This window comes from Pocillopora verrucosa, chromosome 1 (genome assembly GCF_036669915.1).
Source record: "Pocillopora verrucosa isolate sample1 chromosome 1, ASM3666991v2, whole genome shotgun sequence".
Lineage (NCBI taxonomy): Eukaryota > Metazoa > Cnidaria > Anthozoa > Scleractinia > Pocilloporidae > Pocillopora > Pocillopora verrucosa.
In genome coordinates, this window is record NC_089312.1 from 19,462,325 (window position 1) to 19,477,805 (window position 15,481).

Here is a 15,481-nt window from a genome sequence, read left to right on the forward strand (position 1 = left end):
TTCACAGTCCAGTTTTATTTTTTCACAGTCCAGTTTTATTTTTGCACAGTCCAGTTTTAATTTTTTCACAGTCCAGTTTTATTTTTTCACAGTCCAGTTTTATTTTTGCACAGTCCAGTTTTATTTTTTGTACAGTCCAGTTTTATTTTTTCACAGTCCAGTTTTATTTTTGCACAGTCCAGTTTTATTTTTTGCACAGTCCAGTTTTATTTTTTGCACAGTCCAGTTTTATTTTTTCACAGTCCAGTTTTAATTTTTAATGTAGTTATCAGCTCTCTATATTGAGACGCAACCGCTATACGCATGCTCACGTGCTGTGAAAGCTGGCTTTTTGCGGGAATTTTAACACTACCAGTTTGTCTTACCTGATTCACGAAGTGTAGAGATGCCTTTGCCAATATATACGCCATTTATAAGAGTAAATGACGGATCCGCTGAGGATTATCTGGAACTCATATCAATATATTTTAGACAAGGCTACAGTAATCTGGAAATACTTGAATTTCTGAAGCTCCATGGGGTGACCATTAGTTTATCAACTCTGAAGAGAAGGCTTACCTCATTAGGATTATCAAGAAAAACTAACATCTCTGATGATGAACTGAGAAGTGCCATTGAGAAGGAACTTGGTAAAAGTGGTTGTTTTGTGGGATACCGCAAGATGTGGGCAAGGATAAGGAAGAGGGGAATTATAGTCAAAAGAGCAAGAGCAGTGACTCTTTTGAAGGAACTAGATCCCGACGGTGTAGAAACCTGGTGAAAGAAAAGGTTACGTCGTCGTGCATATCATACAAAAGAGGCAAATTTTATTTGGCATATTGATGGCCACGATAAATTAAAGCCATTCGGGTTCAGCGTGCATGGCTGTGTTGATGGGTTCTCTCGAAGGCTTCTCTGGCTGGAGGTGGGCCCCATAAATAAGAATCCAGAAGTGATTGCCAAGTTCTACCTAGATACCGTGAAACAGTTGGGTGGTGTACCCCGGAAGATAAGATCGGATGATGGGACTGAAAATAGTGTGATTGAGGCTCTTCATACTTTCCTTAGGTATGCTGATGAAAATGCTGGCCCAGGATGTTTTAATATTGGCAGATCCACGGCTAATCAAAGAATTGAATCCTACTGGTCACAATTCGTAAGGGATGGTCCTGGTTGGTGGATCAATTTCTTCAAAGATTTGTCCGACTTAGGTTTATTTAACAGCACGGATCCTGTTCATCAGGAATGTATTCGATTTTGTTTTATGCAAATATTGAGAAATGAGCTTAATGAAGTTGCTGAGATGTGGAATCAACACATTATAGCTTCAAGCAAGTTTGGAAATGGTAGTGGTCCTAGAGGAAGACCCGACTTCATGTTTTTCCTTCCCCACCTGTACAACTCAGAAAACTACAAAGTACCTGTTGACCCCCAAGAACTTGAGGAGTTCATTGACGAATCAACCATGTGTTTTCCAAATTGGAGTCAAGAATTTGAGGAGTTTGCTGCAATAATAATGACTGCATTGGGACTGCAGCCACCCCGGGATGTAAATGAAGCACTCGATATGTATGTGACATTAATTAAAGAGGTCGAAAAGTTGCCATAGTTTAATTATTTTGAATGTAATAAGTTGACAACAACAAAAAAAGATCTAAAATTGTAACAGCTTTAATGATTATTAGTTCCACAGAGACAGAAAAAACATTCTATGCAAAATCTTAAAAATATTAAACCCTTCCAGTTCTAATAAAATAAGCTAAAATATGAAGTTGCCCAACTTAAGTTTTTTTCTTTTTCTTAATACAAAGAGATTATTCCATCAAAATAGTTCTGGTGAAATCCCCTCACAAATCAAATCAACACAACACAGTCAAAAAGTAATGTGTTGTATGAACCTGGAACCAAAACCAAACACAATGACCTTTAGTCACAGATCACAATTTACATTCCCCTCAAGGGCAGAAAGGCAATGCCTCCCTCAATAAAGTGCTGGCAAACATGTCATCTTAAACCTATAACTCCCAATATTAAATTTGCTATTCTCCTTTCCAGCTGTTATCTACTTCTTTGTGAATTGTTTTGGAGAATTTAGTTTGTATCAAGATACATCATCTGATTGATAGGCTTGCCTTTGCTCATTGCCTGTTTTCTGGCATTGTGTTGATGTTATAAGGAGATCTTGTACTGATCTCCACTCACTTCCAGAGATGAATGGAAAACACAACAATTTAAGACACAATCTGAAAAATTGCATGCATTTTAGGGAGATAAAAACTTAAGGTATCTCCTCTGATTACATGTTTACAAAACTTTTTTACATTTTTTTAAACTAAATATCTGTATAAGTGTATATATATACTCTGAATATGAATATAAATATATATGAATATATATAAATATATATGTGTGTGTGTGTGTGCACATGCATATCTATATATACACATATTCAGATATAGTTGCATGACAACATCTCTTTGCTATGTTAAATTAAAAAACTCAATTTGCATTTTTCACTAAGAGTGCCTCGTCCAGACTTAGATAACAGGTTGGAACAGGAAACTATCTGATATACCCACAAAGTTTGGCTTTATGGAGAGTAAAAAGAATTACAACATCATCAGCTCTTCTACCAGCTTTGGCTACATAAAAAAGGCTTTTGAACTACAGAAGTAAAGGTTCCAATATCACTGTGGGCTGATCATGGTAAAAGGTCTGAAGGAGACCAGTTGCCTAAAGTATCAAGTACAATGTAAACTTAGCTTTTCCTACAAATTTTGTAAGTTGCTTGAAAAAGATGAATGATGAAACTATAACAGCAAAACAATGAAAACATACTTGAGAAGGGTTGTAATCTGAGGTGTGTTGCATGGTGTATGTACTGTAGCATACACTATATTCCTATTTCAAAGAAAAATGACAAACTTTGACTTTCATACTTTTGTAGATTACTTGGTGACAAAAATGACAAAACAAAGCATACAAATAAAACTGTTATCACAATTTTCAAATGAAAAAACACAGTATAACATTACCTGGCTATCGTGCAAACTATACAGTTTATTCCTTTGTAAGTCCCATTATGTCCATTTCCCACATATCCTTTTCCAAAATGTTGTTGAACTGCTCTCTCAGCTCAACAAAATTAGAATAAGTGGAAGGCAGTTCCAAGAGAGGTCCACATGTAAGAGCAATGGGCCTACAAGCAGCACCTTCAAATTTTGTGAATGTGACTTCAAGCTTGTTGGTAATCAAGACATCTGATGCAGTTGTGAATCTTAGGAATTGAATAAGCTTGCCATTGTCTAAACCTCTTATATAACGTTGCAGAAATTTCAGAGCATCGCGTTCTGCATCTGTGTCTGGCTGTGCTACTAAAGTTTCTAGAACTTTCTTGTTTGTTAGGTTTAATGTATCATATAGGCCTTGAATACCTGAAACACTCTGAAAATGTGGATACTGCTTTAGCTCTTGGACACTAGGCTGCCAGGTGGAAATCATGACATGAGGCTTTTGGATTAGTTCTTGATTAGCAATTTCTAAGAGAACTTTCCTAAGATTCTGTGCAGTAACTGCTGTTCTACAATTGAATCTTTCCAAGAATTCAAGCAGCTCTTAATTTTCCTCTGGGAAACAATCTTTCTGCAGATATTCCCTCACTAACTCTTCTCCACTGGTGACAGATACTGGTCCAACAAAACCAAACAGGCAATCCAACTAGGCTACGCAAATCGTATAATCTATTCCAATATATTATTATTCGATCTAAAGAAAAGAACGAGATACATTTGAGAAATTGAACAGGATCCATCGATTCATAAACACACGAGTAAAACTATTAGATAGAATTGCAGCACTGAGAACTTACTTCTATGACGATGTCTAGTAGGATTGTTTCACGGTGTATAGCTACGTACAGGTCAGCAACAGATGAAACAGGTCAGGGTATAACAGAACACGGGTCAGCAAGACAGGTTAGCAGAACTTGTACGTATCTTCGAATCTTAAGTATCTGAACTGAAAACTGAACTATTCACGTGGCTTAATTACATAAGCTAGTGTCAATCAAAATCAATCGGGAAAATCAAGTTAATAATTCATTATATTGACGAAACACTCTCCGCCCCGATAAGGGCGTAGTCCTTATCATAGCAAATGTTCCTTTAATCGTCGCCTTCAGCAGGGTGAATGACTGCAATCTTCGTTACTGGGCGGCTGTACTCTCCAGTGGCTGTCTTGACTGTAACATTTCGAACGCGTCCGTCAGCTCCAGGGTGTACTTTGGTTACTCTGCCTACAGCCCACTTGCCTCTCACAGCGTTCTGGTCGGCTACCGTAACTATGTCATCAACTGCCACATTGCGGTTCTCAACGTGCCACTTCTTTATTGGTACTAGAGTAGGGAAGACGTCCCTAGTCCAGCGTTTCCAGAATGAATCAACTATTCTTTGCACGAACTCTACTCGCTTGCGGAGATTTCTGGTGTCCTTAAACGGACCTTGTGGTACTTCCGGAGTGGCTCTTCCAAGAAGCATGTCGTTCGGACACAGGTAAGCTCCGTCGTCTGGATCATTAGGGATGCGCCCGATGGGACGTTGGTTCAACAGGTTCGCGATCTCCAGGAGGCAGGTGTACAACTCGAAAGGCGTCAGAAGTTGCTTGCCGATTGCAATCTTTAGTGATCTCTTACAGCTCTTTACAAGGGCTTCTGCGCAACCGTTTTGGTGTGGCGCAGCTGGCGTTGTGAAGATCCACTTAATGCTCTTTTCTCCACAGAACTCGCGTAACTGATTGCCATCTAGGTCTTTCACCATCTCTCCCAGTTCGTTAGCGGCCCCAACCATCTGTGTTCCGTTATCGCTCAATATCACTGCTGGGTATCCTCGAATTGAAAAGAATCTGCGAGGCACTTGGATGAACTCCATCGTAGTTAGGTCAACTGCTAACTCTAAATGGACAGCCCTGGTGTTTAAACACGTGAAGATCACTCCGTAGTGCCTAGCCGTCTTGCTTCTTCCAACTTTAACGTTATAGGGACCAAAGTAATCACACGCGGTGTAGTAAAACGGTGAGGTGTGTGGTGCTAAACGGAGAACAGGAAGGTCTGCCATGAGTTGCGTCTCAGCCTTGTGTGCCATTTCACGGCAGAATCCACACTTAGATTTCACGGACTTTCTTAGCTTGTTCGCTTTTAAGATCCAGAACTTCCTCCTTGTCTTGCCTGTAGTAGCGGCTACGCCGGAGTGTCCGTACTGGTGAGCGTGTCTTGTTACCAACAAGGAGATCCAGTGGTCACTCGGAAGAAGGGCGGGATACCTTGTTTCATATGACACGATAGCTTTATCCACTCTTCCTCCAACTCTGATAATTCCGTTTTCATCTTTGAACGAGCTGAGCGATTTGAATTCACCTCTATTTAAACGGCTGTAGAGGGTTGTCTGTGCTTGGCTTATCCAGTAAATTTCTGCTTGCTGAAGCTCTTCAGGGGTCAGCAGTCCTTCCTTTCCGTGTTGGTCGTATTTCTTCAGTCGTATCTTTACTGCCAATCTGCGTATTCGTGCCGTTACACTGATCAGTTTTCTCCAGCTTGAGAACTTGCGTGGATCAATACCATTGCTAGCTTTCGGTGCTGTGACTGCGGTCAATATCTGCATCTGACGGCGTTCCATGTCTACATTCGGCGCTGGCAGGGTTGTCGTAATCGGCCATTGACTTTCTGGTAGGTATAGGAACTCTGGGCCATTCTTCCACCTGCCTTGTAACTCATTAACGCGGATCCCTCGCGACAGGTCGTCAGCTACATTATCCTCACTGGGGATGTGCTTCCACTGGTTTGGATCTGAGTTACTTTGAATTTCTCCCACTCTCGAGGAGACGAATGGTTTGAAGCTGCGTGATGGACCTTGAATCCAGGCCAAGGTAATCGTACTGTCGGTAAAGAACTTGACATCTTTAAACTGTATCCTAGATTCCTCCTGAATGGATTTGGCTAGGCGACTTGCGAGGACGGCTGCTTGTAGCTCCAAGCGCGGAATTGTCAGCTGTTTCAACGGGGATACTCGAGACTTCGCTGCGATGAACTTGACTGCGTAAGTGCTGTCATCCTTTCTCTGGCGTGTGTAGGCACATGCTCCGAGTGCGTCTTGTGATGCGTCAGCGAAAACGCATAACATTGGCGGTTCCACAGCATTGACTACTGTTAGACATCTGTCGAACGACACACTGTCTAGTTCCTTAATTTCCTTGAAGAGTGAAATCAAGTTTTTCTGAACTGCAATTGGTAGCTCGTCATCCCAGTCCAGCCCCAGCTGCCACAGTCTTTGCATTTCAATCTTTGTTCTGACGATGAACGCTGCTGCAAATCCAATCGGATCATAAATGCGAGCCACTTGACTCAGGATCATTCTTTTGGTCATCTTCTGCACATGGTTTTGACTGTTGTCTAGCTTCAGTAGGTTTGCTGCCACTCTGAAGTGAAACTTGTCTTTTTTAAAATTCCACAGGGTTCCCAGGACCTTCTCCTCATCTCCTTTGAAGATGTTAATTTCCTTCTCTGCGTCACCGTTCACTTTCTCTTTGAGTATCTTATTGGAAATCCACTCTTTAACTCTGAATCCTCCCGTCTTCAAAACAGTGTCTATGTCATTTGTTAATTTTCTAGCTTCCTTTTCTGTATCCACAGACTCACAGATGTCATCCATGTACGTGTTGTTCGTCAGCACCTCGGCTGCTTCTGGGTAGCCTGCCTTGTTCTCTTGGGCTGTTTTTCGTAGCGCTATTTGCGCCATGGCGGGTGCGGGCTTGTCCCCAAATGTCAGAACTGTTTTGACGTAAGTGACAGGTTCTCTGTCTGTTTCCATATTTCTCCAGAGAAAGCGGTGTACGTGTTGATCTCTTTCGGGAATAAGGATCCTATGATACATCTTGGAGATGTCTCCCAGTACTGCAACTTCCTTCTCTCGAAATCTCAAGACAACTCCAAATATGCCGTTTAAAAGGTCGGGACCTTTTTTCCAGTAATCGTTCAGAGCATGTCCTTGGAATGCAGAGGAGGCATTGAAAACAATTCGAACAGGTGTGCTCTTCTTATCTGGCCTCAGTACAGCGTGATGTGGAATGTAATGAACAGGACCATGATACTTGTCTTGTTCTTCCTTTGACAGCTTTCGCGCAAATTTCATGCTTTCCATTTCCTCCATCTGTTTGCAGTAAGCTTCAGCTTGTTCAGGGTTTCTTTTCAGGCGTCGTTCTGTTGATTCTAGGCGTTTTATTGCCAAACCTCTATTGTCTGGCAGCTGGTTAGGGTCTTTCCTCCAGGGGTAAGGGATCATCCATTGGTTTTCGACTTTCAAACACGACTCCTCTATGAGTTTGGCTTCTTCTCTTTCTGTTTGAGTCAGTTTGTCTGCATCGCACACACAGGGTTTCACGGCCACGCCCATAGTTTCCGTTGTCCAAAAGTCCGTTAAGTCTATTGGTGAGGCGTACTTGACATGCAATATGCTGGTTACGTCACTGATCTCTTCTGGTTTTCCTCCAAAAACCACCCATCCAAGTGGAGACTTGCGAGCTAGCAGGTGGTCCACTTGCCTTGTTTCCTCAGCATGCATCTGTGCGTGATCAATGCCGATCAGCAGGTCAACGTGCCCTTTTCCACGGAGAAATCTGGTGTTTGGTACGCCAAGAACCTCCGGTTAGTGCGATGTTTTCACTGCTGGAATCTTGTCACTGATGCTATGAATGCCAATTGCTTTAATAGTAAAACGCTTGTTGCTGTCAATACAGGTCAGCTGAACATTGTACTCCTTTGTTTTCATTTTTTCGAAAAAATGTTAAAAAAGAAACGAACGACAATAGACATAAGATGGGGGACAGGGTATGAAATAACTTCCTCGTGTGCTTGGCAACAACATACGATAGAGATAGAGGTTCCCTTACACTCTACTTTGTTTGATGATTGATGCCCAACCACCTGTTAAAAATGCCTTCTAGGGCTGTCCTATGCGTAGCTGTTCTATTGCTTTTTCTGTTACTTTTGTATTTGTATTGCTTGCATCAGTCACAACGAACGTGACTTAAGCTGCGAGTCAACGCTGCGTTAACCAGCCTGTTTCAAATTCATGTCGAATATCCCTATTTCACCGTCAATCACAGCACTTTGTGTCGGCATTGAAAATCATGTTGTCTTATACGCTTCTTGGTCGTGCTTACCAATGCAATCGTAATGTTTGACATGCTTATGTCGTGGTCAAGTAAGTATTCATGCAGTTGTTCGTGGAATATTAAATTTTGTTCTTCCAACTCAACTTCTGGAAGTTGTAACTTTCGTTACAATCGCTCTGACGAAGGGCTAACGCTCGAAACGTCAGCTTTTTTACCCTTTACGGTGGCTAATTTACGTTTTCAACTCAGTTGTTAACACTAAATTACCTTCTGGAAGTAGGGTTAACCAGAATATAAGTATATAACCCATAAGCTTCTGGTTTAACAATTTGGTGGCTTCGATCTAGCTAGTCTCTTGCACCCTCTCCACGACCGAGACAACCTCTACTACAGACTGCCAGACTTCATACGGGCTCCGATAAAATTGCAACACGTGCCGCACTATCTTTCGCGAATAGAAATGTTTTAATAACTTTCTTAAACCTATTTACGGACGCAATGTTTGTGATGGAAAACGGAAGATGAATCATCTCAAGACAGGAGCCTTGAGAAACTCCGCATTTTAATTGAAACTCCTCAGGCTGACACCCACGAGCTGATATCCGCTGAGTACGCCCTGATAAATACGATCGCAATCACTTAAATACCCTGCCCTCAAGTCGCACCTTGTTGAGTGCCTTCAGAAAAATACTGTAGTCGACAGTATCAATAGTAGCACAAAGATGTCGTTTTTAACTTTCAGGAATGCAGTTTTAGTGCTGTGGTTCTCCATGTCAGCCGATTGCACAGTCGGATATAAGTTCGTGTCAACCATGTGATCATGTATCGGATGAAAAACTTCTTTCTAGAAAACTTCGATGAGAAAGCCAAACTTAGGGGATATTATGCGACGGCGACAAAATATCAATTTTAAAGTGGTAAGGACAATATCTCACGAGTGAGCCCAGGTATCTCTCTTGCCACGAACATAAAATTCATATCTTCGAGCTAACGTGTTATTTTCTTTTTTGCATATGAACAATAAATTAATCTTTGTCGTTTACCACAAAATCTTTGCGGCAGCCATTATTCTAAACAACGAACAAACCACGTTCATTCAGCAAAGTTTGAAAAGGCGGAAATCGTGTCTTCATCGCTTAATATGCCCATTCGTGTTTTATACGAAAAAAGTGCCATTCCGTTCCCGGATGTAGTGATTGTATTGATTCTACGAGTGTTTTAGTTCCCTATCAAGGCGTTTTCATTCTTTGAAGATGTTTGATAAATTTCAGGCTTATAGACCGTATTATGAAACACCATTATCAAAATTAAAAACATTGTCTCCGACTCATAGTCTAAGCAAGAAGTAAAATCCAGTGGGCTCGAATTGAAAGTGGAGTGCAGACTGTGCGATTTTTAGACGCCAATACCACAAAATATTGTCGGACTTAGGAGGAACTGTTTTCACGTATTACTAATTCGAGCTTCGAATCTTCCACTCAATCCCATCGTCTGATTGTAATTTAGTTTTAGTAGCGCTGAAAATTTGATTGAGCTTCATGTCTCTGTTCGGTGAATATCCGTGCACAAATCAATCTGTTGCTCCAATCTACATCTCGTTTACTACGGCCACGATATGTGTTCCGCTGTGTCTATTTACCATCGCCGGAAATTTACTCGTCGTGTTAGCAATCTTCATCGATCCAAACAAAGATCTCAAGTCACCTTTTAACTACTTTGTGGCCAACCTTGCCATTAGCGATCTTTTGGTGGGATTCGTCGTCGGCCCGACTACGGTAGTGTACCATGTAATGGAAGGAGTTGAGATGAAACTGCCACCTTTACCCTACATTCACATACCGTACTTCATTTCGTGTACAGCTTCTGTTCTCAGTTTGGCAGCTTTAACATTGGACCGATATTTGGCGATAGCTTCTCCGCTATTCTACAGAACGCAGCTGAATCCTAAGCGAGCAGGTTTTGTGGCGGCTAGCATCTGGTTATTTTCACTAAGTTTCCCTTTCATATACCTTGTCACGGGCTATCTCACATATTCATTAGTCTTCCTCCACACAGTCGTAATTGGCACTCTCTTAGTCTTCATTCTTACTTATTACAAGATCCTCCGTGCATTAAAAAATCAAATGGAACAACTGAATTCTTTGGATCAGACGAACGTAGACAATCAGGCGAAGAGACAGGCAGCAAGATGGGAAAAGAAAGTAACCGAAACTTTTATCATCATATTGGCTCTCTTGTTAGCGTGCTATCTGCCTTCCTGTATTTGCATTTACATTATTACCTTGTGCAAAGTTTGCAGTTGCACATTTATTCACTGGGCAAGAGATATTCCTCTCCTACTGATCTTAGTCAATTCAGGAGTGAACCCGTTTGTGTATGCCTGGCGATTTGAAAATTTCAGGAAAGCGTTCGTAGGACTTTTGAGGGACAGAAAGCGTTCTCCACAAGAAAGCCGAATAACTTTAGCATTCGACAACATGACGATGGATAATCGACATAGAGCAGTAACTGGTAAAAAACTTCAAAAGGATGGGACACGAAGTTAACTTTGCCTGTTATCATTATGTTGGCTCTCGTCGTACTGTATCCTCAATTGTGCCCTTGTATAATAGGTCAGAGATTGTCTTCTTATTTTGGTCCTCGCTATTTCTGCATTGAATCCGTTTGTCTGTGCTAAGGTCTGAAATAGCATTTTAGAATTTTCTGACGAAGAGAAATTGCAATGTTTATTTTAGGGGAAGGAAATGAGAATTTGAAACTTTGGAAGGGAATACCACAAGTTATTACGAGTAGAATACCGCGAAATTCAAACAGTGTAACATGGGGGGATGCTTTCAGCTTTTTGTTCAGGAATTTACATATTTTAACTAATTAAACAATGTCTGTAACTGAAGTAACAATTATCAGACAGATGTGTTCCATTAAAATTTATCTTAGATAAAGGAGGAGTGATTTTGTTTGCTTATACCTGGTGACAAACAATTTTAGGAAACCAGCGTTAGAAAGGGAACGGTGAGCAAACAACGGTCAAAATCTTAAAATTTTGTTGCAGGAGTCAAAACAACGATTTCCCTTCCTTGTAAAAACAAAATATTTGCTTGAGAACTTACTGCTGGAAGATAGAATGTAATTAAAAATCAAATGAATCTTTTTCGTGTTGATAAGGACAAAAACAGAATAGTCTTTATAAGTGAAATGTTCAGAGTGAAGTTGTTGTTGTGAAACGTCTGACGCTAATCCTAATACGTTACCTTTCAATTTTTTCAAACGTTCGTAATCTCACAGTTCTCAAATTAAATGGTTGAACGCTTCCTTTCTTTGATGATCTCTAAAGCTATTCACAAGTTCACAAGCGGATATAACTGCAAGTCTTAAGAGCGAGGGCTATTTTTGCATTTAACACTTGATATTGATCGATACCTCTCTGATCTCCACAAGTTGCACAAAATGTAATTTGTTTGTGTTCAAGTTAGGGTCTGAGAGATCTACGTGGGCAGCTTGTAAATATTTCCGAACCAACCTTAAACTTTGTGTTAATTGTACGGACGAGTGGGCTTTCGAGGGGGCGCTTTCCGTCAACGTTCCACCAAAACGAGGCACTTATATATTATAACGAGGCGCTATAGTAAACGTTGATGATTAACTTGGTTTTTCACTTGCCCGCTGGCACATTCGAACCTAATTTCTTAACCAAATTTTACAGAGAAAGTAAATGAGGTTACATGGGAATGGAACATTGATAAGGATAACTTGTTCCGTTGCCGTAAAACGTACATCGCCGGACTACGAAGAACAAATGTGTCCCAACCTAGTATTGAGTATAACAATTTGCATGTTGACAGAAGGCTGAAGTGTTAATTCGTTTTGTTTGTTTAAGCCTTCGTCTTCAAGTGTCCATAGATAAAGTTAAAAGGAACAAAATCCCTTTTGAACCTTCTGTGAAGACAGTCTTCAGCAACATATTGAAAGTCGTATAGCCCCTTGCACAAGAACGAAATTAATTTAGACGAGAAAGCCATTAATCGTTAATTAGCGGTTAAATTTAATAACATTAAATTCGGACCCTTTTTTGTTACAAACAAGCCCTAAACCGTCAAAGAAGTGTCAATGTCTGAAGCTGAATTTACCAGAATACAGAATGGTACAATGGTACATTACAAAATGATCGCATGTGTTTGCGAGTTAAGTAGTATTTCCCGAGCCCCGTCGGAAGCTACGAAAAACACGATCAGTAAGCCATTAAATTCTCTTAGGTGATAAATAATAACAGATCTACTTCACTTAAGATCCAAATTGAAGTTTGAATAATTAAATGCGGCCCCCTCATTGCTCCGCTTTCCGTCCGTATTTTTCCCCTGTTCTTAAATGTGATAACATCGCACATAATGCATGTTCTGTTTCCTTTTACGTTGAAATGATAAAAATAACAATATGACTATTTGAATTGGGCGCCTCTTTAGGCACAACACACAGTGTCTGTGGGTGAATAGGATGGTGGGTGCTTGTTTTTATTTGTGTATATGCACTATTAATATACAGCATTGTTCATCAACCTCAAATCACGTGATACTCAAAACGATAGTGGGCTCTGAAGATGTAGTAAATATTCATACTAGATGAAATGTCCCGTCGGGATTAGACGATGACGAATGTTAAATGGCTTCATTAGAATAAACCGTATTACACAATGTGGAAACTTAAGGGAGGTCCCTCTTTACTACTTGCGCTGTTGCTGAGAACAAATTCGGCGAATTGTCAGCTTTTTTCCTTGTTTGGCAAAGTGCCAGCTCGAACACAGCGGTCAAAAGTAAGGCATGTGCAAGGGGATCACTTTTTTCCGCCTGTGCACCAATTTCCCGCAAAGAGTTTCGAAGGAAAACATAAGAACTGCTGTCTTACAAAATAAAGCGGTCAAACTTCTGCGCATGTGTGAATGTTGCAATGAGTAGGTGGTACGCTCTCAAGTTGTCAGAACCGAGATGTCCTACAGGAGTTACAATCAATCACAAATGTCATCAAGTTACGGTGTTTCACTTTTGGTGAGATGGAACACTCGTGGTTTAGTTAACTTGACATTACTGGAGACGCTTGTCGTATTTGACTTAACGGTTTATATGGTTGTGCACCCTTCCCCTGGAACTAAGGTGGAGGTTGTTCGACAGAACGAAGAAACTTATGGCTTTCTACATAACCCAGCTTCCCTATCGGTTGTTGGAAATCGACACTCGATTGACCGCAACATTTTGTTTTGTTTTCGCAAGTTTGCATCAAGACCCCCGTCTAACGTGTGTAATACGCTGAAGAAGTAAGGTCAGAGGCGGACGTAAAAATGGCAAAAGAACAGTCAAAGACTATCATCACATCTCTCAGCCTTCATGGACAATTGAGCATTGTCAAGCAATTGAAGTTGCTGTCATGAAATAGGTGAGTTAAGGAAGCCGATTACACGGAGATGTCTAACACCCATACCCCGCGAGCCAAAGCCATCGGCCTATCATTCTGTTTTTGCCGTGCCCAGGTGCATGTTTATTAACATTTGAAGCCTGACTAATATCAAGAACAAAGTTAGAGCCGTAGTTGTGCTTGAGGCTGATACGTGTCAGAATGATATGACTGCGTGTGTGGTGATGGAAACGCACCTCAAACCAGCACAACCAGATGCCATGGTAAACATCGCAAATTCTTCTATCTTTAGGAGAGACAGAAACTGGTCTGGAAGGGATATGAGGAATAACGGTGGTGTTGCAATTTATATACCAAACAACCTCACGGTAGTTAATGTTTATTGCCGGCTCAACCTTGTATGAAGTCATCTGCATAAACTTGCGTCTCCCATCGGGACACCGCTTTTTAGTGTGCGGAATGTGTTACCCACCTAGACACAATTACGCGGAAGAAGATTTAATGAGCTCTAGAACCAACATTGTTGATAATGAATTGGATGAACATCCGCAAACTGTTGTTGTATGCGGCGGCGATTTGAATAAACTGAACATCGATCGGTTAGAAAAATTGACAGGCTGGAATGCGATGGTGGATTTCCCAACAAGATGCCTTTCATGCTTAGATAACTGTCTTTCAAATCTCAAGGACTTTTTCGGGAAATACTATCCTTACCAAATGCTGACAAAAACCAATCACTGAGTTGTGATTTTACAAGCTGGCAAAAAGCTTTGTCCCAGCCGACATAAAGTTCAGATCCGAGATCAGAGAGAGCAAAGAAAGCACGTTTTATACTTAGCATTAACAAAGGAAGACTTGGGAGATGTTTATCGTGCCACGGATGTTGACCAAGCAGTTAATCAACTCGAGAGAATTAGTAGCGGACATTTAGATAGGTGTATGCCTGTCAGAACGGTATCAATGTTGTCACTCGCATGAACCCAGCGCTCTACCCACTGAGCTAACAAGCCAACCGGGAGCTGGTTATTAAGTTGGTTCCAAAAAACCCCGTTAAGCCAGGAAGGCCAGGCCAGGAATAAAGCAGTCGGCATGCTAAAGAGTGCTAAACGAAAGTATTATGTCTCAAAACTTGAGAATAATAAAAACAATGCCAAAGAAATGTGGAAAACAATCAAATCAAATTCTGGATTGAGCAAACAGTCTAAGCGTGTATACAACCTTAAAGTTGGTGGGTATCTCTTAGAGGACAATAAAAAAATTGCTTCTGAGTTTAATTTTCATTTTACATCTATTGCGGATCAGCTTAGGTCTCTACTTCCTCAATTGAATTTTGACATATCTAAACTTCAAAACTTTGTCATCAAAAGAAAGGATGCTAGCATCACTTTCTCCATTCCTCCTATTACAGAGAGCAAGATCATCGATTGTCTCAAGAACATTACCTCAAACAAGGCCAGTGGTATTTATAATATCAGTGCGCGAATGCTGAAATTAGCAGCTCCTATTATTGCTTCGTCCATTGCTAAACTAATTAATTATTCCTTCATCACATCAGTTTTTCCTCAGCGCTGGAAGACTGCAAACTGAGTCACTCCGTTATTTAAAGGTGGGGATCCAGAAAACGTAAACTATCGTCCGATATCAGTGTTGCCAGTACTTACCAAGGTAATCGAGAGGCATGTACACGACTCACTTTACAGTTATTTGTATGTCAATAATTTAATTTATTCTAAGCAGTCTGGCTTTCGCAAGCGTCACGGTACTGAAACTGCTTTTATTGGAATTATCGACGAACTGCTGTTCAACCTTGACAGTGATCGCGTGAGTGGTATGATTTTAATTGATTATTGCAAGGCTTTCGACATGGTTGATCACTCGATTCTATTGCAAAAACTTCAAGCATATGGGTTTGACAACAAATCGTTAATCTGGTTTC

The 15,481-nt window shown here is 40.8% G+C and overlaps 3 protein-coding genes and 1 pseudogene across 3 annotated transcripts; 2 read left to right on the forward strand and 2 right to left on the reverse strand.

The window, feature by feature from the left end:
* Nucleotides 1-661: 661 nt before the first annotated feature.
* LOC131791976 (uncharacterized) lies at nucleotides 662-1,588 on the forward strand (annotated as a pseudogene).
* A 2,554-nt stretch (nucleotides 1,589-4,142) lies between these two features.
* On the reverse strand, nucleotides 4,143-6,152 carry LOC131788624 (uncharacterized). The gene is made up of 2 exons (XM_066160389.1): nucleotides 5,047-6,152; nucleotides 4,143-4,977 (listed from the first exon to the last, which is right to left on the reverse strand). Exons 1-2 carry the CDS (start codon nucleotides 6,150-6,152, stop codon nucleotides 4,143-4,145), a joined length of 1,941 nt encoding a protein of 646 aa, XP_066016486.1.
* Nucleotides 6,153-6,205: 53 nt separating this feature from the next.
* On the reverse strand, nucleotides 6,206-7,589 carry LOC131788625 (uncharacterized). Its single transcript, XM_066160433.1, has 2 exons — nucleotides 6,304-7,589; nucleotides 6,206-6,221 (listed from the first exon to the last, which is right to left on the reverse strand). The coding sequence occupies exons 1-2, from the start codon at nucleotides 7,587-7,589 to the stop codon at nucleotides 6,206-6,208; spliced, it is 1,302 nt and encodes a 433-aa protein (XP_066016530.1).
* Nucleotides 7,590-9,365: 1,776 nt separating this feature from the next.
* On the forward strand, nucleotides 9,366-11,054 carry LOC131788794 (melanocortin receptor 5-like). The gene has a single exon (XM_059105892.2). The coding sequence runs from the start codon at nucleotides 9,681-9,683 to the stop codon at nucleotides 10,686-10,688; it is 1,008 nt and encodes a 335-aa protein (XP_058961875.2). The 5' UTR covers nucleotides 9,366-9,680; the 3' UTR covers nucleotides 10,689-11,054.
* Nucleotides 11,055-15,481: the final 4,427 nt, after the last annotated feature.

Bases quoted from the DNA above. Each gene is read 5' to 3' on its own strand.
- LOC131788625 (XM_066160433.1), bottom strand. From the start codon at position 7,589: ATGCATGCTGAGGAAACAAGGCAAGTGGACCACCTGCTAGCTCGCAAG.
- LOC131788794 (XM_059105892.2), top strand. From the start codon at position 9,681: ATGTCTCTGTTCGGTGAATATCCGTGCACAAATCAATCTGTTGCTCCA.
- LOC131788624 (XM_066160389.1), bottom strand. From the start codon at position 6,152: ATGTTATGCGTTTTCGCTGACGCATCACAAGACGCACTCGGAGCATGT. The intron at 4,978-5,046 runs GTTTTACTACAC...CAAGACGGCTAG, and splicing joins TTAGCACCACACACCTCACC to GCACTACGGAGTGATCTTCA.